This window comes from Neoarius graeffei, chromosome 23 (assembly GCF_027579695.1).
Source record: "Neoarius graeffei isolate fNeoGra1 chromosome 23, fNeoGra1.pri, whole genome shotgun sequence".
Lineage (NCBI taxonomy): Eukaryota > Metazoa > Chordata > Actinopteri > Siluriformes > Ariidae > Neoarius > Neoarius graeffei.
Genome location: NC_083591.1, coordinates 724,986 through 747,240, shown reverse-complemented (window position 1 = coordinate 747,240; position 22,255 = coordinate 724,986). Strand labels below are relative to the sequence as shown.

Here is a 22,255-nt window from a genome sequence, read left to right as displayed (position 1 = left end):
GATTTGTGAACATGGTTTTGGAGAAACGGTTAGTGTTGATTTATTTGTCTCCCTCTAGTGGACAAAAATGGAACAGCGCGGTTTATTGACAAAACCAAACCAGGATCTTTAAGACACTTTAATGGACTGTGTTTCTGCAGCTTCACTGACTGTAGTCCATCTGCCGATGGGCACAGAGTATTGGCACCCCTCTGTCCAGTCCAACAAACATCTCTGAGTAGATATGGTTTATGTAGTGGTGTATTATCAGTATAGTAGTGACAATGGCGTGGTAGTGTGTGTGTGTGTGTGTGTGTGTGTGTGTGTGTGTGTGTATACAATGTGTTGTAACATTTCTGATGAACTCTCTCTCTCTCTCTCTCCTGTGCAGATGTGTGCAGGTGTGTGTGTATTAGAGATGCGGCCCGTACCTCTGAGTCTCCTGCTCTCTGTATTAGTCCTGCTGTGTATAAATCTGACTCTGAGCTCAGGTGAGGATGACTACACCTGGCCACAGAGGAAGATGCCACTTGTGCACAACAAAGGAACGGTGCGTCTGAGTGTCTCGAGCTTCTCGGCTGAGCGTCAGTCCGAGTTGAATGGGATGTGTGGGATCGAATGTCAGCATGAGCTTCCAGAGCCAACCATGGAGGATCTCCAGGAGATGCTTTCTTACGAAACCATGTACGAGAACGGCACACGCACACTCACGTCCATCACGCTGCATGAGCTCGAGGTCACGGCCGAGAACACGTCTTCATCCTCTGGATCACGGCACAAGCGTGAGGTCTATGGCCCGGACACACGCTTCACCATCTCTGACAAGCAGTACTCGATGAAGTATCCGTTCTCCACTTCCGTGAAGATTTCCACCGGATGCACCGGCGTGCTCGTGTCACCCAAACACGTGCTGACTGCTGCTCACTGCATCCACAACGGCACAGATTACCTCAGAGGAGCAGAGAAATTAAGTGTGGGAGTTCTGCGTGACAGGAAAAAGGGAAGAAAGAGAAGACGAGGGAAGGGCAGGAAGGAGGAGGAAGAGAGAGAGAAAACGGAAATGGAGATGGGAGGAAAGAGACGAGAGCGGAAGTCTAAAGGTCGGAAGAGTCGGAACAAGCGAAGCGTGCTGTCTGGAAAACCAACGTTTCGCTGGACACGTGTGAAGAAGACGCAGATCCCCAGAGGCTGGTTTAAGGGCGTCTCGGACAGCACCGAGGCCGATTACGATTATGCCGTGCTCGAGCTGAAAAAGATGCAGAAGGTGCAGCACATGGAGCTCGGCATCATCCCGTCTGTTAAAAAGCTCCACGCATCACGCATCCACTTCTCAGGATTTGACGACGACCGGCCCGGGGACCTGGTGTACCGCTTCTGCTCCATTTCAGACGAGTCTAGCGACCTCATGTACCAGCAGTGCGACGCAAAGCCTGGAGCGAGCGGTGCCGGTGTGTATGTGCGCCTGAAGGAGCCGGGGAATAGGAAGTGGAAGCGGAAGGTGATTGGTGTGTTTACGGGTCATCAGTGGGTTCAGGTGAACGGCCAGCAGCAGGATTATAACGTAGCCGTGAGAATCACGCCAGTGAAATTTGCGCAGATCTGCTCCTGGGTACACGGAGACTCCAGCATGTGCCAGAACACCTAATGGATCTAAACTACCACGTCTTTCACCCCAGTGACCCCCAACACCCTGCTTTCACACTTTATAACCATGGAGTTTTCCAAACAGTTTATCAGTTTAGAAATGTAACCGAAACACCCGTCTGCTCCATCCCTTACCCCGTCTACCCTGTCCGTTACCCCGTTTGCCCCATCTTTCACTTCCTCTCTCTACATCAGTTCCGTCTTTGTCTTCTTTTGCCTCAGCTGCACTAATCTCTTCCCCGTCTTCTTCCCCAGTCTTTAACCCTTTGTGTTCCACCCTTTATAAAAGTGTTACTGAACACAGCTTTATAAAACACAGGTGAGAAAACAATCAACATTAATGTTGTATTTTTTTTAAATAATTAATTATTTTATATTTTAATCAATCTAAAGTCTCAGGGCTTCACAGTCCGACCCTGTACTTCCTTCTGCCCGATAATTCATCACTGCAACACCAACAACTCACTATAATTTATTTTAATTTTTAACTAAACATGATAAAAATGTGTTGTTGGTGTTGCTGGTTTTTTTTCAGGATCCACTTGGTTTAAAACGACTCTCAGAAACTAAAATATCAGAGTAAAAGATCTCATCAGTGATCTCTGGATGATTTTGGAACTTTTTAAAAAACTTTTCTTCACATTTGATGTGTTTTTATCCTTCGCATGTCATCAGTTGCTTTTATGCAAATTAGGTAGTTTTGGTGCAATGACTCAGAAATAGTTTTTCTAAGAGAATATTTACTATCTAATTTTTTGAGGATTTTAATTGTTTTCTATACTGTTTTTTTAAGATGTTTCATAATTTAGTCAGTGTTCTGATGATGTTTGGGTCGTTACTGTAACCTGCTAAGTTTTGATGTAATTTTCGTTAAAATCGTCTTCATGAACGTCGCATGTTATAAAATGACAGATTCTCATGTCGACATTTTGGTGCTAATTTAATGTTTGATTTTGAACATTTTTCTGTTCAAACTCGTCAGAGTGTTATTGAGTAATGTACTGTAGAATGGTATAAATATTTAGTGTGCTAAATTTAATGCTGAAATTATAGAAGGTTATTTAAATTCCATTACCATTGGACTCTTTTTTTTTTTCTTTGTAATGCAGTAAGTTGAAAAGACGTAAATAATGGAGGCGTAAATTAGGAGCATTGCTGTAAATTCATATTTTCCAAAATGTGTTGGATTTTTTTTTTTTTAGGGACCAAATAAATTATGATTCATACAAAATGTCCGGAGTGTGAAGTTAAAATTCTGACACACGATTTAATCAGTCAAAAAGTTTGATGTTTGGCTTGTTTGTTTGTTTGTTTATTTATTTATTGCATCTCAAAAGATGTACATGCACCGAGTCGGGGAGCAGAAAGATACGATGAAAAAAATCAGGGAAAATAAATATATTTATAAATAAATACACAGATAGAAATCAACTCACAGAAAATAACAAGATTAACAACAGCATCTTTCACCATCAGATTTTTAACAGTAACTGAAGGTCCATGCATGATCAGAAACATCAGAGTGTGTGTGTGTGTGTGTGTGTGTGTGTGTGTGTGTGTGTGTGTGTGTGTGTGTGTGTTCTTCCTACATTTTTATTACACTGTTTAACAGTGAGCTTCATCTGAAACACACACACACGAGGTGAAATAATCCTGATTTTAATCATCTACAGAGAAAAAACTCCTCCAGTCCCTCACGGCTGTGTTCCAGTACAGTATTTAATGCACCCCGTCGACTTCCCCTTCGTCATTACTCTCTCACCCCCGACAGCTGCACAGGAGCGGCGACCTTCTCCGTGTGATGAAGAACACACACTCCGACACTCGCATAAAAACAGTGTTGGAACGCTGGGCTCATTCCGGAAGAGGCTCGTGGGGAATTCCCTCAAACCCACTTCAGCCTGCGGGGTTATTTCACTGAAGGTTTCATCACAAATCCAAGAAATAAAACTAAATATTTTATATAAATAGAAATGTAAACTTTAAGGACGGAGTGTATGGAGCCTCACACTTTTACATGAGCAGGAGAGACTTTCAGCTCCACATTACACACCGTCCAATCAAAACACCGTTTCCTGTTGACACTTCCATCACTTCCTGCGGTGTCACGCGCTGTCAGAGCCATCAGTTTATAAAGTTACAGAGAAACAAGCCGCGGGTTTCATCATGAGTTTGCTTTTCTTTCCTTGCGCTGATTAAATCACAGGCAGACATTCGGTTTGATTCAGGTGAAAACGTTAGCGCGTCCTGTCCAGCAGCAGCTTTAACACCAAATCATTCTGCTAGTCAGTGAGATAAAGTCAGGTGATGATGTAATATGATTGGCTGATCAAACTGAACTTAAGCTCCACCCTCATTACCACGTGCTAATCATTATCATCGTGAACCAGGTGACGCCAGTGGCGTCTTGTGTGTTGGTGTGAACGCGGTGTTAGTATAAACCCAGCCGGATTGGTCACATAAAAGTGTGAGGAGGTTCATCTGTAAGAGCAGCTGCTCCATCACGGAAACCTTTCAGCGAAGAAACCTGACGAGAAACGAGCAGTGGGGCACGGAAACCATGACGACTGAAAATAAACGCCTACCTGTGAGAGGGTGAGCAAGAATCTCGAAGCCCAGGTATGATTTTCTACTGCGTGTGTTACATCATGAGGTTCTATCAACAAAAACATAAAGAAACGTGTGCAGAACCGACAGCAGGGTCACGGCATCATTTAATAACCAGATTCACATCATCCACAGATACAGAGGAGGAGGAGGAGGAGGAGAGCAAAACCTTCTGCAGGTACACACACACTCACACACACTCACACACACACACACACACACACACACACAGGAAACACACACACACACACACACACACACACACACACAGAAAAACAGGAAACTCTCTCTCACACACACGCTCGCTCATCATCATTCAGGCTCTGAAGCTAACACTTGGCAACAACTACACATTTGAACATTTTCATTTTTTTCTTTTTTCTCCTTTTGTTTAGTTTCCATTAAAACAAAAAAAATCACGTCAAGATAAAGCACACTTCTCTCTCTCATTATATTTTTTCACTTTCTTTCTCTACAATTTACTTCACAGTTTGTGCTACAACATTACACAGCGCAGGAAGGAGGGGGAGGGGTGTGGTTATGAAAGAAGGGGTGTGGCTAACTGCAGGATCTTCAGGTGAATGTGGGTGTAAACGATCAGCGAATCAGCTTTCACCAGAGCCAAGTCCAAAATCACTGAGAGAGAGACAGACAGACAGACAGAGAGAGAGAGAGAGAGAGAGAGAGAGACAGACAGAGAGGAGAGAGAGAGAGAGAGAGAGAGCTCACTAGTTGAGAAGAATAATTCAAGAACTCAATATCTGTATCTCATTTGGGACGAGGCCGCTCAGGAGGGCGGGGTTTTGTACAATGTCCTGAGCGCTAATGTTATCAGACAGACAGATATACGGTGTTTCTCAGTGTCGATGAAGGATCCTTTAAAGGTTGCAAGGCCACATAGTGGCGCTACAGCAAGCCAAAGCACCTTTAGGCTGTAACTCGAAGCATTTGGCCAAAAGTAAAATTTCGTCTTGTTAGAGATTCTCCAACTCCAGATGAACTTGAGCTTATTAACCAAAAATGATCCACCATCTTTTGTCAAACCTTTAAAATCTAATCCTTTTCTAGACAGTCTGATTTGCACAGAATTTCATATACAGTATCTTCAGACGAATATCTTGAAATATTGTAGAAAGAATTTTGATCAGACTGTCTGTTTCAAAGCTAAACCGCTTCAGGTTCAAATCTGGAATTGGCTATATTTATTCTTGGCCCCGTTTACGTCCGTTTCCTCAAGTGCCAACTGACCGGCTCACTGAAATGGCCAATCCAATTTCAGCAGCTGTGTATAAACTGTATGTTTTAGAGCAACGCCAATACCCCAATCATCTTACACCATCTACAGGCCATGCTGATAAAGAACTGTAAAAATAATTTCGATTCGTCAAACCGTTTCAAAGCTATGAGCCAATGAAGTATGAAGGCGTGGCCCCTATTGACTCTCTGGTGAATACCTCATGAAGGAAAAGTGACAATTTCATGAAAGGTAACACACGTAATTACCATACATGTCAACCTTTGGTCAATCAAACCTGTATAACCAACCTCCAAAATCCGTATTTCCCTTATAAAATCCGTATAAGATGCAAATTAAAATAATTTACCTAAAATTTGAATGATAATTAACAATGATATATCCCAGTTACTTTTATTCAATATTAATAACAATAAACCTTCAGAATGAATACAAAGCTCCAATGTTTGACAAAAACACAAAGTGTTATCAGCGTAGTTACGAAGGAAATACTTCGTTGTTTGTTGACAGGTTTCACCGAGCGGCTATTATGCACGAGACTTCATATTAGCCACAAAGTCAGGAAAATCTGTTCGTAAAATTACGTTATAATGACCAAATACAATGAAAAGTATTTTTCCAGTCTCGCCTGTGAAAGGTAATCCCATGTGATCTCGTTTGGACGGTAAACCTGTTGGTACAGTTAAACGCAGCACATGAATGAGGCATCTTTATTCTCGGCTACTGTCTAGACGCTATACCAGAGACGGCTGAAGAATCTCCACTTTGCCGCATCCAATATGGCGGCGAGGATGACGTATGATTCTACGCAGAAGGCAGCGTCTATGTTTATATGTCTATGACTTCCCGGTTGGCGGGATTCTCGCAGCGCGGTGTGCGCATGATCAAAAGTGGAACGAAGTCTCGCTACCACAAGATAACGCGCAATTTCATAAGACTCTTTACTGGCTGTCTGTGGTGTACAGTACGTTTGTAAATGTTATGCGCTCTTTTATCATCGTGGGAATTGATTATAGCTCTAAATAAATATTGAAGTTTTTTTAAAGAATCCGTATAACTTTATTTATACGCCCGTATGCTACGTTTATTGAATCAAATCCGTATAAAATACGGACATTCCGTATAGGCTGACATGTATGACTTACTATTCCACTCCAGCATCACAAATATTGTGATATTTTGGCCATAGGGGGCGCTATAACTGAAACATTGCAAAACATTAAGAACCACTGAAGCTAAGATTTGAAACTGTGTGGTTGTATTTGGTCACGTATGCCATGAAAGATGATGAACCATTTCTATTTCCACCACTGTGTTCAACTTCTGCAAACTGCTTGGACCCCAATGATTGCTGCTTTCAGCTATATTCTTTCTTTCTTTCTTTCTTTCTTTCTTTCTTTCTTTCTTTCTTTCTTTCTTTTTATTTAAAGCATTCATATTCCCAAATGTATTTACACCTCAGTCCTGCAGATGGCCGGAGTGCACTGAGACTACAAGCTGCCAATAAACTCCACAGAAGAAGACACACACCTGCAGACTCACTAAACTGTTCCACTGTGTTCTCGGGAGGACACTGAGAAACACCCATTCTGTACAGACAGACAGATATGCAGACAGACAGGCAGGCAGACAGACAAGTGAGAACTTTTCATACCTCACAGATTATAAGAAGTCTTTAATGTTGAGGTCGGCCAGTGGGTCTTTAGTCTGCGGCTTCTTGGGGCTCTGAACTGCAGGACCTGGAGACAGCTAAGGAACACACACACACACACACACACACACACTGAGCAGACAAACGTATAAATAAACACAAACATTGTTCTATATGTATAAAAATGTTTACTGGTGCAGCTGCTCCCGGGAAGGCCGGCCTCATCATCGACTGTCCCATCATCATCTGCTGAGGCATCATGGGAGCTCCAGCACCACCTGCAGGGGGCTGGTGGGGGGGTAGATTCACTAGTTAAAGAATAATAATTCAAGAATAATTTCATTTGGGACGAGGCTGTTCAGGAGGGTGGGGTTTTGCAGTGTCCTGAACACTAATGTTATCAGACAGACGGATCTACGGCGTTTCTCAACGTCGACGAAGGATCCGATAAAGGCTGCATTTCCAGGCTGATCAGCAGGACTGTTCTGATGTCTAGGATCCTTAAAATTCTACCAAGGATCAAGTCTTTCATTCAGAGGATTGTTCAGGGATGGATGTGCAGATCCTCAGCGTTCTTAAATCACTCTTACTCATTACATCACATGGGCGGCACGGTGGTGTAGTGGCTCGCACGGTCGCCTCACAGCAAGAAGGTCTGGGTTCGAGTCCAGTGGCTGACGGGGGCCTGTGTGGAGTTTGCATGTTCTCCCTGTGTCCGCGTGGGTTTCCTCCGGGTGCTCCGGTTTCCCCCACAGTCCAAAGGCATGCAGTTAGGTTGACGTGGGGCAGACCCGGTGCCAGACACGGACTGACGGACGGGCCTTGAATTGCTTTGGGGGGGCACACATTTTATACGCCAAGCCAGGGCAACACAACTGTTTCTAGCAACCCAGGAGAGCAGCACAGACGTGACAAGTTAAATATTCTAAGAAACCTATAAAGCAACCAAAACAACTTTCCAAAATGTATCAAACATTGCTCAGCATATTAAAAGTTTTTTTTTTTTTTGCTCCGCTGGCCTCACAACGCACAAAGCTGATTTCGGGTATCTACCGGAAGATGTCGTGATATGATCCCGTCCAGCAATAAAATGTGATTGGCTGAGACAGCTGCTGATTTACCCAGATACCATCTGAAGAAAAAATGCGATTGGTCGGTTGGTTCATTCCATGACATTAACCCATTGGTTCCCAAGAAATATTAGTCCACGTTTATAGCAATGATCCAGAAATTATTACTAGTGTTTCTGTACTCACGGATAATAATGAATGAACCGATCAGCCGATTTCGAATAGTTTCAATACATTTTAAATTGAGCACATTTTTCTTTATTATTGTTATACTGAAAAACTTTGACTTGTAGTTTACGTTTTTTTTTTTGAGGGGGAAAAAAACAAAGAAGAAGAAGCTGTGACGGGCTCCTATCAGGCCAAGTGCGGTCACTCGCCGGCCACTTTCAGGCATCTTTTTCGGATTAGTGAGACCAGACCCTCTGAACATGAATGGGGAGATATCAATACTGGACTCTGTGAAAACTAACGGTCGCGAAGAGCATATGATTGAAATCGCCATGAAAAGTTGATTATACTTAAGTGTTAGGTTGGTTCTCATGACTCAGAAAAAGCTTTAAAATCCACTTTTCTCGTGGATTATTTTGACACTGCGCAGGCGCAGTACTTCTATAACGGCAGGAGAGGGACAGCGGAGCACGAAGCTGCAAGATGATTGGAAAGCTGTTGGTTCAGATCGACATATGATTGGTTGTTGGCAGCGGAACAGGCGGGATATTTGCAGACCCGTACTGCCGTCAGAGACGGTTGATTAGAATGTTTGCTGCCGTTACGAACTGTCCCCATTCATTTCTATGGACAATTTCTTCAGTGACCTGTCTCCTATGAAAAAAAGTCTCTGCTCTGGGTTCCAGCAGGGCGGGCCCACATGAGTCTCAGGGCGGGCACGGCCCCCTAAGGCCCGCCCATGGCGACGGGCCTGACGTGGGGTGGCCTTGGGCTAAGGTGCCCTTGAGCGAGGTACCGAACCCCTGACTGCTCCCCGGGCGCTCTGGTGTGGCTGCCCACTGCTCTGTGTGTGTGTGTGTGTGTGTGTGTGTGTGTGTGTGTGTGTGTGTGTGTTCACTGCTTCAGATGGGTTAAATGCAGAGGATGAATTTCACTGTGCTTGAGGTGTGCATGTGACAAATAAAGGTTTCTTCTTATTACATTAATGTCTGCTGTAGAATGTATTGATCCATTTCTATGGCTAATTGAAAAGTATATTAATTTATTATAAATGTTTTTTTTGTATCTTTAATTTATATCTGTCTTTTTTGAAACTAAAAATACAAAGAACAAACTACACAATAAAGTCACCATTTGGATTTAAATAAACAACTCCGTAAAAGCGTTTGATTGGATAATTACTGCAGTGATTAACGAGTTTCAGCTGCAACTATTCTTTTAACTCTGTGAGTAGATTCTCGTTTCTTTAACAGCCGTGTCGAAGGTGTGTCCCGCGGTCGTGGAAAAGATGTTCCTGTGTTTCAGAAGGTCAAATTATTGTCCTGCATCAAGCAAAGAAAACAACTAATGAGATCTGAGCTGAAACGGCTGGAATTGGGTTCAGAACTGACCAACACATTATTAACACCTGGAAGGATCGAGATGAACCGACAACTTCACAGAAGAAATGTGGGCAAAAAACATCTTAACTGACTGTGACTGGAGATCATTTACACACTTGATGAAGTCAAATTGTAAAAAAATCGAGAGAACCCACAGCTGTGTTTAATAGTGAAAGTCAGATTATTTCCCCTCACAGTGGGATGAGAACTCCCAGGATTGGGGCTAAACAGCTGTGTGTCTGTAAGAAAGCCACTCGTTAGTGAGACCAATCAGGAGAAAAGGCTTCAGTTTGCTTGGGAGCATAAAGACTGGACTCTGGAGTGATGGAGAAAGGTCATGTGGTCCGATGAGCCCAGATTGACCCTGTTCCTGAGTGATGGGCGTGTCAGGGTAAGAAGGGAAGCTCATGAAGCTCCGCCCCATCATGCGCAGTGTCCACTGTAGAAGCCTCTGGAGGCAGTGTGATGATCTGAGGTTGGTTCAGTTGGTCAGGTCGAGACTCAGCAATGTTACAGAGCAATAAAATGAAGTCCGCTGACATCCTGAATGAACTGAATGAGCAGGGTCACATCAGTGGGGTTTAATTCCCTGATGGAATAAAATTAGGGCTCAGAGAGTGAGAGAGAGAGAGAGAGAGAGTGGTTCAGGGAGCACGAGGAATCATTTTACACATGAATTAACCCCCACAGACTCCCGACCTTAACCCCCTCTGAGAGTCTCTGGGATGCTGGAGAAGATTGTACAGAGAGGTTCGACTCTCCTGCAGTGGAGACGAGATCTCAGAGGAACATTAATGCAGCTCTGGATGAAATTAATATTGTGACGATGTATGAAGTTGTTGAAACAAAGCCACAGTGAGTGTGTGTCGTAATCAAAGATAAATGCGGAGCAATGAAATATTAGCGTGTGACTTTTTTGGGGGGCGTTTTTTTGTTTTGTTTTTCTAAGCACTGCCTCGAGTATAATCAGATCTGTGTGTGACTCTTTTTGACCAGGCAGTGTACAGTGTTCATTAGCTCATAACGCTTTACTCTTATTTATACATGCAGTAATAATAATAATAATAATAATTATTCACCAGGCTGAATGCAGGCTGTCCCCCCATGGGTGGTTGCATGGCTCCAGTAGGGGGCGCTCCAGCTGTTGCTCCAGCCTGAAACACACATCACATCTGGGTTGGTTTTTTTTTCACATTATAAAAGTTGTGTACAGGGGTGTAGCTGGGGGGGGGGGGGGGGGTCCTGGGGTGCCCGTGACCCCCCCCCCCCCTTTGTAGAAAAGCGCCCACTGTAATTTTTCTAACTTTTTTTTTTTTACTAGATTGTCACCTCAGCCTCATTAGGGTTTCTATAACCTTGTATGGACTTCCTGTGGTTTGGGTGTGAAAACCCAGTTTGTCAGAGTGTGCGGGAGAGGCGGATGTAAGTGCAGAATGTTAAATAATGCACAGTGCGATATGAGCATTAAGTGCATGAAATGCACACAACAGGCAAACAGTCTGAAACAGCAGGCAAAGTCGTAATCGAGGAAAGAGGCAGGAGGTCAATCGAGTCGCGGACAGAATATCAGAGGCAAAACTAGACAAGATCAAGGGACGAGAAACAGGAGTCGAAAAACCAGGATGTCAACAAGAACAGGGCCAGGAAACAAGGCTCAGTAAGGCACACTAGATGCGGCGTAATACTTCACATCATCCTTGCATGGGCGCGGTCCTTAAATAGCCCAAACACAGTTTGTTGATTAAAGACAGGTGTTCTTTGTTAACGGCGCGTGTGCCGGAGCTCGTTAGGCGTGCACGCAGCCCGAGGCGCACCTTCAGGTGCACGAGCCAAGCAGGGCTTTACATTAACTTTTTTGCTCACCGGCCACTGTGGCTAGCGGTTTTCCCGAGTCACTAGCCATTCAGCCTTTTCACTAGCCACAATTTTGTTGCCAGGAAATCGCAGTTTTTTCTTCACCATGATGCGTTAAAGTTCGGAAGATCTAGATGTAATTATGAACGGCAGCGTATAATGTATCTCTACAGTAGCACTCAATACTCAGTGCTGTTAAGGTCGCTCCCTATATGAAAACGTGCAACCAGTTCAGACAAAAATATAAACAGAGTATTCTGTTTATTGAACTTAAATTCAAGCTCCTTACAATATGAAATATCGTATAATATAAAAAATAACATTCAGTACAACTGAACTGATTCTAATATTAAAAGTCCAATTCAAAGCATTTATCATTGAAAAACATTTGATGTTTTGATATGCAAGTATTATGTGTATTATCAAGTATTATTATGTATATTATGTATTATCTATTAATAGTGTGTGTGTGTGTGTGTGTGTGTGTGTGTGTGTGTGTGTGTGTGTGTGAGAACATGTGTAGAGAGAGACATTAAATGTCCTCATTACATTCATCATCAGATGAGTCTGAATGGTCCACGAAAAATGGTCTTCGTGACCTGAGGCTTCCAGCAGGCCATAAGTTGATAGCTGGGGCGGATCAACTTCTTTCCAATCGTGTGAACGTTTCTAAACAGCAGCTCCATCCTCTCCAGCTCAGCCGACTTCATAACAGCCAGGGACTGAAAGCAATGCTGTCCTGTAGTGAACCAGCCGTCTCCGCCTGTTTTGATGTTATAGTACCGATGTGTGCATTTGACTTTTCGTGGTCCTTTATAGTTTCAAGTTTAAAATGACTGGTGCCGGTCTTTGCCAGACTTTCTACAGTCTTCGCAGTACAGAGTATTTTCGGTTTTGCTATGAACTCGCCAATCTCACCCGAACTTCCATTTGTCATTGAACTGTCTTATCTTCCTATTAGCGTCTTGTTCATCTCCATGGCCGCAGCCAGCTATGAGGCCCCCGCGGTCCGGACCTCGGTTATTTTTAAGAACTGGAAATACATTTGTATGCTAAATTTCAACTGGATAAAAAAATAAAGAATAACATTAAAACATCTCTGTAAAAAGTGCATTGTTAATGATGTTAAACATTGATTCTGTCTTCTGTGTCTGTTTCGTGCGCGCGGCTCTGAGACCAAGAACACAAAAGCAAATGAGCGCGTGACTCAGGGGAGGAACGCAGTGCAGCAGACACATTTATTTTCATGGTAACCATCAGCGCACTTTCATGAAGCTGTTAAATTTACATTTTCGAAGCAGCACAGTTGTAGCCTGTCTTGTTTGGGATTTTAAAAATAAATCATTCGATAAGCCAAAACAATGGAGTGGAAAGTTTCAACTTATGTTTGCCTTGGATAACTTTGCCTAAAACATGGTGGTGTATACTGATTTTTTTCCCAGAATGTTTTTGTGTGTGTGTGTAACGGATGCCAGATTGTTAATGTATCTCAGTTCCATAGGCTACATGGTTAGGGGATCTTTTGTCCTCATTGCTTGGGCCAGATCAAACCATTAAACAAGCTTCAATTATTCTTACTCTTGTCATATACATGATATTTTTTCAAAACTGATGATATTCAAGCCCTGTGATGACCTGGCGACTTGTCCAGGGTGAACCCCGCCTTTCGCCCGTAGTCAGCTGGGATAGAATCCAGCTTGCCTGCGACCCTGTAGAACAGGATAAAGCGGCTACAGATGATGAGATGAGATGAGATGAGATGAGATGAGATGAGATGAGATGAGATGAGATGAGATGAGGTGCGCGCTTTGCGCATCACGGACCTCAGGGATTTTAAAATGCTGCTCCGGCCCTGATCGTCTCTGCCCCTTTTTCCCTGAGCAGCAGGGTTTGAAACTCCAGCTATGTGCCGCCACAGTGCGCTTGTCAGTCGTCAGCAATGTTGTTGCTTCGTTCATTAACCACAGGTGACCGTATCACTGATTTTATCTGAGACGTTAACGAACGTTGTAAACAATTCCAACATGTTGTCAGAATGTTTATGCAGGTGCTCATGGGAGTTGTAGGCGCGTAATATTACATTGCAATGCGTTTATTATATCAGATGCCTTCAGAGAAAACTACAATTAAAATATATTTTCATACCACAGAATAAACCACCCACCAAAGTGGCTAGTGGGACTAAAGTCATTCCCCGCCAAAGCCAAATTTTACCCGCATTCGGCGGGTGGGCGGGTGCTAATGTAAAGCCCTGGAGCCAAGGCGCGCAGAACTGAAACAGTTCTGTGCAAGCGCAACACGATCGCACTAGAAAGCACGGTCAAGTTGCCAGTGTAGCTGCAGTCTTTTTACTTGCGAATTACGAGTATTTCCTCTTGTGTTAATAATTTGCCATGTCAAAACAAGCGAAACTTTTCTCTTTCTTTTGACGTGAAGAGAGGTAAGCAATTTTTTTTTTCCATTAAAGCTGCATTTTGTGGCTTCAAAGCTACGTTTTAAGCCAGTATCTCACTGGGCTGCGACAGCTTGCGATAAATTGTGAATGTCATTCGCGAGAGAGTTTCAAAAGTGTCTTGAAACATTCACGGGGCTCCTCAATTTCCTCTTCATGAGTCGCAAAGTGTCGCTCCTTCGTCACTGAAATTTTGAACATGTTCAAAAAATTCGTTTGACAAAATTTCTCTCAAAATAGCTGCAAATGCGTCGCTGGTGTCGCAAAGCCATCACAAACCCTTCTCAAGTCAGTTTCCATGAGGCTTCCTCTACTTCCCTGCCTGCCGAGGGAAAGCCGAGCTGCGACAGCCTGCGACTAGTTGGAGACACAACAATTGCGGTAAAATTATGCGAATATCAATTCAGTGTGATTCCAAGTGAAAATTGTCGCTAATTCACAAATTTTATCGCAATTGTTGTGTCTCCAACTAGTCGCGGGCTGTCACAGCCCAGTGAGATACTACCCTTAGTGTGCCGTTTCTAGAACACATCAAGAAAACATGGAAGAAACAGCAATAATGGAAGAGCCGGTTTCTAAGCTGCTTAAAACTAGCAATGGGAATTATTTTGTTACAGAATGCACTCCGGCTGCCAGTCAGTGTGTGACGCCCCCCGTGTGCCCCGGTGTAATGTAGTGAAGTGTTTTGCTTTAAGGTGACGCAGAGCTGCTGATGTTCCTCAGGGCAGCATTAACACCGCAGATGAGAGACGTACCATGGGTGGAGCGCTCCATCTGGTGGGGGCAACCTGAGGGGTCCAGTTCACTCCACCAGTCAGCTTCTTCTCACCATCCCTGCACCACACACACACACACACACACACACACACTTATGTAACCATCTCTCTCTGGTGTTCTCGATACACCAGATAACTGAAGTTGTGATTGGCTAGTGTGACTCTGACTGACAGGGGAGAGATGAAATAAGCCCCACCCACCCTGACATTAGGACATCCTTATTCTAATAAATGCAATATGCTCTATGTCAGAGAAATAATAAACACACAGGGACAGACAGTACACTTACTTTTTCTGACTTCCCATGCCCAGGTCTGCAAAAAATATATACAATTAATACCAAATCATGAATATTAATGAAGATTAATTAATATTCATGTTCTACTCAGTGTTTGCACTTACTTCCAACCAGGTTGGCAAGCGATTCATCCAGATCCATACTGATGGCTTTAGCAGGTGGACCGGTGGTGGGCATCATGGCAGGTGAGGTGGGCATCATAGTGGGTGTGGCAGTGGGTGTGGCTGCAGGGGCTACCACAGGAACTGTTGCTGCAGCAACCATAGGAGATGCTGCAGGAACTATAGGAGTACTACTACCACCTGTACTCTGAGGGGTTATGGAGGGGATGAGGATGTCCCCTAATCCATCAAACACTACACACACACACACACACACACACACACACACAGTATTGGCAAGTCCTGAGAAAAGCAATAACACACAGACTGTTCCTGATGGAGGTCATTTGATGTTTATGTGCACACTGTGTTTATTCCCTACCCATAATGCACTGCATGTGTATTACCCATAATGCATTGAGAAGAGTATTATGCAGAATGAAATTCAGTCATTTAAGTGGTATTTTGATGACATCATCTTGCTGTGCCTTTTCAGAATCTTTAACAGAGCAGCTGTTTGTCATGGTGTTATTCCCACCTGATGGACCAAATCCTCCAGAGGGTGCTGTAGACGCTGGCACAGGGTCAGAGGTCACAGAGGTGGCAGGAGGCGGAGCAAAAGCATCAAATCCTGAATCTAGCAGGTCACCCGGGGCAACAGATGCTGCGGCTACCGCGGGAACAGGAGCAGCAGTGGAGGCCACGGGAGAAATCAAACCTATAACAGCACAAGAAACACAGATCACACGCACGCACGCACGCACCCGCACGCACACCCACCCACACGCACCCACACACGTGCACGCACGCACACACACACACACACACACCCACCCACCCACCTGCACATGCACACCCACCCACACACACGCGCACCCACACACGCGCACGCACGCATGCACGCACACACACGCACGCACACACCCACCCACCCACCTGCACACGCACACACCCACCCACCCGCATGCACACACGCACGCACACCCACCCACCCGCACACACACACACACGCACACCCACACACATGCACGCACGCACACACGCACGCACGCACACCCACACCCGCACTCACGCACACACGCACACGCACACACCCACCCACCCGCATGCACACGCACGCACACCCACCCACCCGCATGCACACACGCACGCACACCCACCCACCCGCACACACACATGCACGCACACCCACCCACCCGCACACACACACGCACGCACACCCACACACATGCACGCACGTGCACACATGCACGCACACACACACACACACACGCACGCACACCCACACCCGCACTCACGCACACGCACACACACCCACACCCACACACGCACCTCCAAGCAGATCTCCTGTAGATGTAGAAGTGTGTGGTTCCACTGCAGGTTCTCCAAATGTGTCTGATCATCATCATCACCATCATGATCCAGAGTGCAGCGTGTGAGTAGAGAACTGTTAATCAGCTTCAACACTGAGACAGGTCCACACACAGAGAGTGAGACAGCACACACACACACACACACACACACACACACACACACACACACACTGTCTGTCCCTGTAAGTTCTCTAGCACTCAGCGTTACTAACACAAGCATGATCATTTTTCCGAGCCTCTCAATAAGGCAATTTTTCTATACTTTTTCACAGTAGATAATGCAAATAGCCCTCTGTATTTAATCTTTCGTTTGTCTAATTTTTATTTCAGTTTTATTTGTTATCTGTTTGACATTTTCTTGCTACTGTAACACGTGAATTTCCCCGATGTGGGATGAGTAAAGTGAAACTAATCTAATCTAATCTAATCTAATCTAATCTAATCATGTTTCTATAGCTCATGATGTCCTCTCGTCACTTCGCCACCCTTCTGTTTGTGCTGTTTAGAAAAGTCAGACCAGAGTACGTGCTCCTTCAGCAGATATTTAACTGCAGGGATGAGGGGTGGAAACATCATCATCATCATCATCATCATCCTCATCATCATCATCATCATCATCCTCATCATCGTTCCTGCAGACTGCTGATTAGAAAGTTCTCCCGGAGAAGAGCAGAGGGGTGGGGTGAGGTTAGAACTCCTGATGTAAAGGGGGCGGGGTGGGGGTTTCACCTATCAATAACACACCTTGAACTTTTTACATAAACCGTCACACCTTCCTTCCTCCCTCACACCTACAGAACCGTACTGACACAAACTCTACAACTGAGACGGTGAAGAGAGTAAAATCTGTCTGATTACACTGCATTGCTCCTTCACAGCTACACTCAGCTAAAGATATTCCCACGGAGGAAAATTAGTTTTGCATGATTATTTGTGAAGATACACATTTATGGTCTTCTTTCCCTGCACTGGCAGTCATGGTGCATGTTACACTGCCTCAGTTCACAAAGCATTCTGGGAATTTCCTTCTAGCGGAGTCTGCGTCTGAAAACACTCCGTTACGAGCGAGAGGAGCACGACACCTCCGTCCCCAAAACAAACAGGACACACTACCCTTCACAGGAGCACACAAAACAGAGGGGGCGGCCCGAGGGGGCAGGCTGAGGGGGCGGGGATAGCTGGGATTGGACCTTAGTCTCTTGACCCTCAACTAACGGTTGGAGGATGAGTACCGACTCATTAAAAAATTAAAAAAGAAAAGGGCAAAGCCATCAGATGCACAGTTTAGGGAAAAGAAGGAAGACGTAGAAGAGAAGCGTTTTAAAGATGAAGGGAGGTTTTTTGCTGTACTTCATTCCTTCACCAACATAAAGTTGTGACTTTAAATGATAAAACAAACAAATCCAGTGTTGAGGCATGAAAAGCACAGCAGGTAATGTTTTGCAGTAATTTCTGTGTTTTGGGGCGTTTCCCTGCAGGGTTTTCACTCTGAAACTTTCTTTATTCAGAACGGAATGATTTACTGATGGAACAGCGACGGGAGAAACGGAGGGAACTGTGAGACTCACGCAAGCCCGATGTCAGGGCCATGAGGCGGAGCCGCCCTCTGACTGTCAACCTGCTCCCTCAGGCGTGTGTGTGTGTGTGTGTGTGTGTGTGTGTGTGTGTGTGTGTGTGCTGTACATACCCAGCAGGTCCAACACAGGAGCCTCAGTTTTGGGTGGAGACACAGGAGCAGCGGTGAGAGATGGAGCTGGAGTCGGAGTGATGAACGAGTCTGTTAGAAAGACAGAAAGTTATTAGCTGCACACACACACACACCACACACACACACACACACACACACACACACACACACACACACACTTACCAGATAACAGATCAGCAGTGACTGAAGCATCAGGTAAAGGTGAAGGCCCTCGAGAAACAGCAGGAAGATCTTCAGTGAGGAAGAGGAGGAAGAGTGTGAAGAGTACAGAATACAGATAACACACACACACACACACACACACAGTGAGCTTTTCCACCAACAATGTTGGAGCCAATGTGTTTCCAAATAAATAAATGTTTACATGTACATCATCAGGACCTGGGGGCGGGGTTACTTTGTCCACATGGCAACAAACAACTGAGACCAGCTGTAATAACAACGCGGGAAGGAACGCAGCGGAGACTCACTGTTGCACTTCACTACGTCTTTAGTACCGATTTCAAACAACTGAACAAGATTGCTAACGCTAATGCTAACACGTTTCCTCAGGTGCACATCACCCACCCTGTGAAACACTGAATAAACACTGTGATGGACTGAACACTGCCACTTTGGACCAAATTATCGTAACACTAATTTATCATATTCTTGCACCTTTAGCATAAACACTGACGTACTGATAAAATATAAACATTAAAATCAATTCAGAAGAAAAAGTTAAAATTCATTACAGAACTCTTTTACTGGCTCTCAGAGTAACAGAAAGACAGCAGCAGCAGGGAGGAGGAAATGATCCAGAGCCAAAACCATCAACCAGAACTCGTGGGCCGTGACCCACCATGTCATCCCTGAGCAAACACCACCTTTACCACATGACCAAGACACAAACACTGAGTCACTAATCATAATGAGGAAATAACTCCGCCCCCGACTCGCTGTCACTATTTCCTCAGTTTGAGGAAGTTGGTGGAGAATGGAGCTGAGAAAGTGTGAGATCAAGATCCAGCACAGTGCCGGTGGAATAACTCCAGAACCAGAACCAGAACCAGGATAGACTCTGTGTCAGCAGTAAAGAAGGTAGAGAAAGAGAGGAAGACAGACAGACAGACATACATGCGTCTACAGGCCGGTGCATGCACGAGCCCGAGTCACACACAACACCAACACACTGTGGGCCAAACAATCAGTTAGAGACGTGAGCAGGAGGAAAATCAGGAAGAAGAGACCGGAAACAAGGCGAGACATTGGACAGACGGAACTTTGGGAAGGTCTCCTGTACCTGCACTGAACAGATCTACGTTAGTGGGAGTTACGGCAGCTTTGGGCTCTGAGGACGTGTTTTGTTCAGGCACAGAGTCAAACATATCTACACACACACACACACACACACACACACACACACACACACACACAGTTACACTTCAAAAATGCACATCAGCATCTCAAAATTTTTTATCAAGCCTGTATTCATAAATCATCATAAATATTTTTATTTAATTTTTTTCTGATTTGGTGAGTGTGAGGTCACGAGTTGATTCTTTGAGTCGACTCCTTCAGATGAACGATTCATTTATAGGAACTTATTTCTGTAAATGTCGTCAGCGTTGTTCCTCTTGCAGAGTAAATTCATTAAAACACTTCAGTGGAATCTTCTTTAGTGGGTTTAATGGAAAAGGATTTCATGAAGCAGAAAATCAGAATAAATGAAAATGAATTGTTTTGATGAATCACAGTAACATTAACGTCGTGATGTTGTTTTTGTCAATACAATTCTTTCTGCTGTAAATAATCTTTATTTCTTGTTATATGTTTATTTCTTCCTGACATTTTAATTAAAGCACTGTGTTAATAATCTTACAACACAATTAATTATTACATTTTATCAACTTTAAGGAAATCACTTTGTGCTTCAAAGTTATTCTTAATTATAGTTAATATTATTTAACAAAAATGAATGATTTATGAATCAGTTTCATAGAAAATGACTCCAGTGCAAAATATTAATATAACAACAAAAAAGTTTGTAATGTTTGAGGAATATTCCTCCCCAAAAACGCTAATGCTAATAACAGCCATGCTAATAATGAGTCACATTTTTGGGGGTGCAATATTCCAGTAAGATTGATTTAATGACAGAAAAGCTCACTGTCATCACAAAACCCTGCGTGCAGCGCAGATCATCTCATGTGAATCACAGACACACCACCAGATAAATAAATAACAGTTAAACTGCACAATCCAGTGTTAGCATTAGCATTCGCTCTGATCTGAGACCTGATTTAATATCAGGGTTTATTTATAAGGTGGTCAAGTTTGATTCCACATTTCCAAACTAATAATGACATCATGAGCAATAATAATAATAATAATAATAATAACGGTAATAATACAGCGTTATTATTGTCACAATGCAAAGAAAGAAGAAAATGAGAGCAGAGAGTTTACCGCCAAAGATGTCTAGCGCTGCAGGGTCCGGGGGGGCCGAGGGGGCCGTGGACTCTGTGGTGGGGGCAGAGGGGGCAGGAGGGGTGGTTTCAGGGGCATTTTCAGGGGCAACAGTGGGCGTGGTGCTCAGCTCTTCATTAGCAGAGCTCTCAGTGCTGCCCTCTGCTGGCTTCATGGCAAAAAGGTCAAGCTCTGGCGCGACTTCCACACTCCCCTCAGTGGGAGCCCAGGGGTCTTTAAGGGGCAAACAGGAAGGAGGTAATGGGGCAGGAGGAGGAGGAAGGGGTGTTAAATAACAAATGCTGCAAAAACAAGAAGGCGAATGAAAATGTTCAACTTCCAGAAGAAGCAGAAGTCAGGAGGAGATGAACAGATGGAGAACACACAGATGTACAGCACACACCACACTTACAAAACATAAAGATGCCTCCTCATATTCATCAGAAACAAGAAAATATTGGTTACAGTTTATAAAAATAAAACTGTTTAAGAAACTCCGTAATCAAAACACTTTCACATCTCTGTGAGGGTTTAATATCTGTGGAAACGTGAACATGCCAGATTTGTAATTTTCTGATGTTGAAACACGCAAAATATTAAATTCACACTGTTACCATGGAAACGAGGAGAAAACCAAACTGTTTATTATAAAACAGAAATTTTTTACTTTATTGTAAAAAAAATAATTCTGTAATTGGTTTAAAAGGGTATTTAAAAAAAAGACTGGAATTTAAAAAGCCCATTTAACTGATTATATTAATATCATTATATATAGTGCCGTTATGTTACTATAAATCAATTTATTATTATTATTATTATTATTATCTCATCTAGGAAGAAGAATACAATTTAAAAAGTGAATAGAAGTTTAAAGTAAATGAGAAATAAAATGTGATGAGACTCACTATCTGTGTCGTAACAGAAAGCAGCAAAGCACAAGCAGCTTTAACTAGTGTGTTAATCTGCACACACACACACACACACACACACACACACACACACACACACACACACACACAGACTAAAAGTTTAAAGCAGGTAAACAGTCTCATACATGTCAAAAAACTGTGTGTGTGTGTGTGTGTGTGTGTGTGTGTGTGAGTTTGTGTGTGTGTGTGTGTGTGTGTGTGTGTCTGTATGTATGTGTGTGTGTGTGTGTGTGTGTATATGAGTTTGTGTGTGTGTGTGTGTGTGTGTGTATGAGTTTGTGTGTGTGTGTGTGTGTGTGTGTGTGTGTGTGTGTGTGTGTGTGTGTGTGTGTGTGAGTTTGTGTGTGTGTGTGTGTGTGTGTATGAGTTTGTGTGTGTGTGTGTGTGTGTGTGTGTGTGTGTGTGTGTGTGTGTATGAGTTTGTGTGTGTGTGTGTGTGTGTGTGTGTGTGTGTGTGTGTGTGTGTGTACCCACCAGATCCAGGAAAAGCATCGGCAGCCACTGCTGGAGCTCCACCCTCAGCTGTTCCATCACCTGGGGAAGGGGCAAATGCATCTGC

General features: G+C 43.9%; 2 protein-coding genes across 4 annotated transcripts in view; one reads left to right on the top strand and one right to left on the bottom strand.

Annotated features, from left to right (window-relative positions):
• prss35 (serine protease 35) overlaps positions 1 to 2,316 on the top strand; it is a 34,648-nt gene extending 32,332 nt beyond the window's left edge. For all 3 annotated transcript variants that reach the window (XM_060905552.1, XM_060905551.1, XM_060905553.1), the window contains exon 4: positions 371 to 2,316. In XM_060905552.1, coding sequence (XP_060761535.1) covers positions 371 to 1,624 — 1,254 coding nt within the window. In that variant the 3' untranslated portion in view covers positions 1,625 to 2,316. The remainder of the gene's footprint in view (positions 1 to 370) is intronic.
• A 2,001-nt stretch (positions 2,317 to 4,317) lies between these two features.
• snap91a (synaptosome associated protein 91a) overlaps positions 4,318 to 22,255 on the bottom strand; it is a 74,864-nt gene continuing 56,926 nt past the window's right edge. The window contains exons 14-27 of the mRNA XM_060905548.1: positions 22,171 to 22,251; positions 20,768 to 21,001; positions 19,602 to 19,688; positions 18,482 to 18,550; positions 18,299 to 18,388; positions 16,571 to 16,633; positions 15,777 to 15,956; positions 15,242 to 15,493; positions 15,129 to 15,153; positions 14,818 to 14,896; positions 10,836 to 10,910; positions 7,329 to 7,424; positions 7,140 to 7,234; positions 4,318 to 4,866 (exon numbers count right to left, since the gene is read on the bottom strand). Of these exons, the coding sequence (XP_060761531.1) occupies positions 7,148 to 7,234; positions 7,329 to 7,424; positions 10,836 to 10,910; positions 14,818 to 14,896; positions 15,129 to 15,153; positions 15,242 to 15,493; positions 15,777 to 15,956; positions 16,571 to 16,633; positions 18,299 to 18,388; positions 18,482 to 18,550; positions 19,602 to 19,688; positions 20,768 to 21,001; positions 22,171 to 22,251 (1,418 nt within the window). The 3' untranslated portion in view covers positions 4,318 to 4,866; positions 7,140 to 7,147. The remainder of the gene's footprint in view (positions 4,867 to 7,139; positions 7,235 to 7,328; positions 7,425 to 10,835; positions 10,911 to 14,817; positions 14,897 to 15,128; positions 15,154 to 15,241; positions 15,494 to 15,776; positions 15,957 to 16,570; positions 16,634 to 18,298; positions 18,389 to 18,481; positions 18,551 to 19,601; positions 19,689 to 20,767; positions 21,002 to 22,170; positions 22,252 to 22,255) is intronic.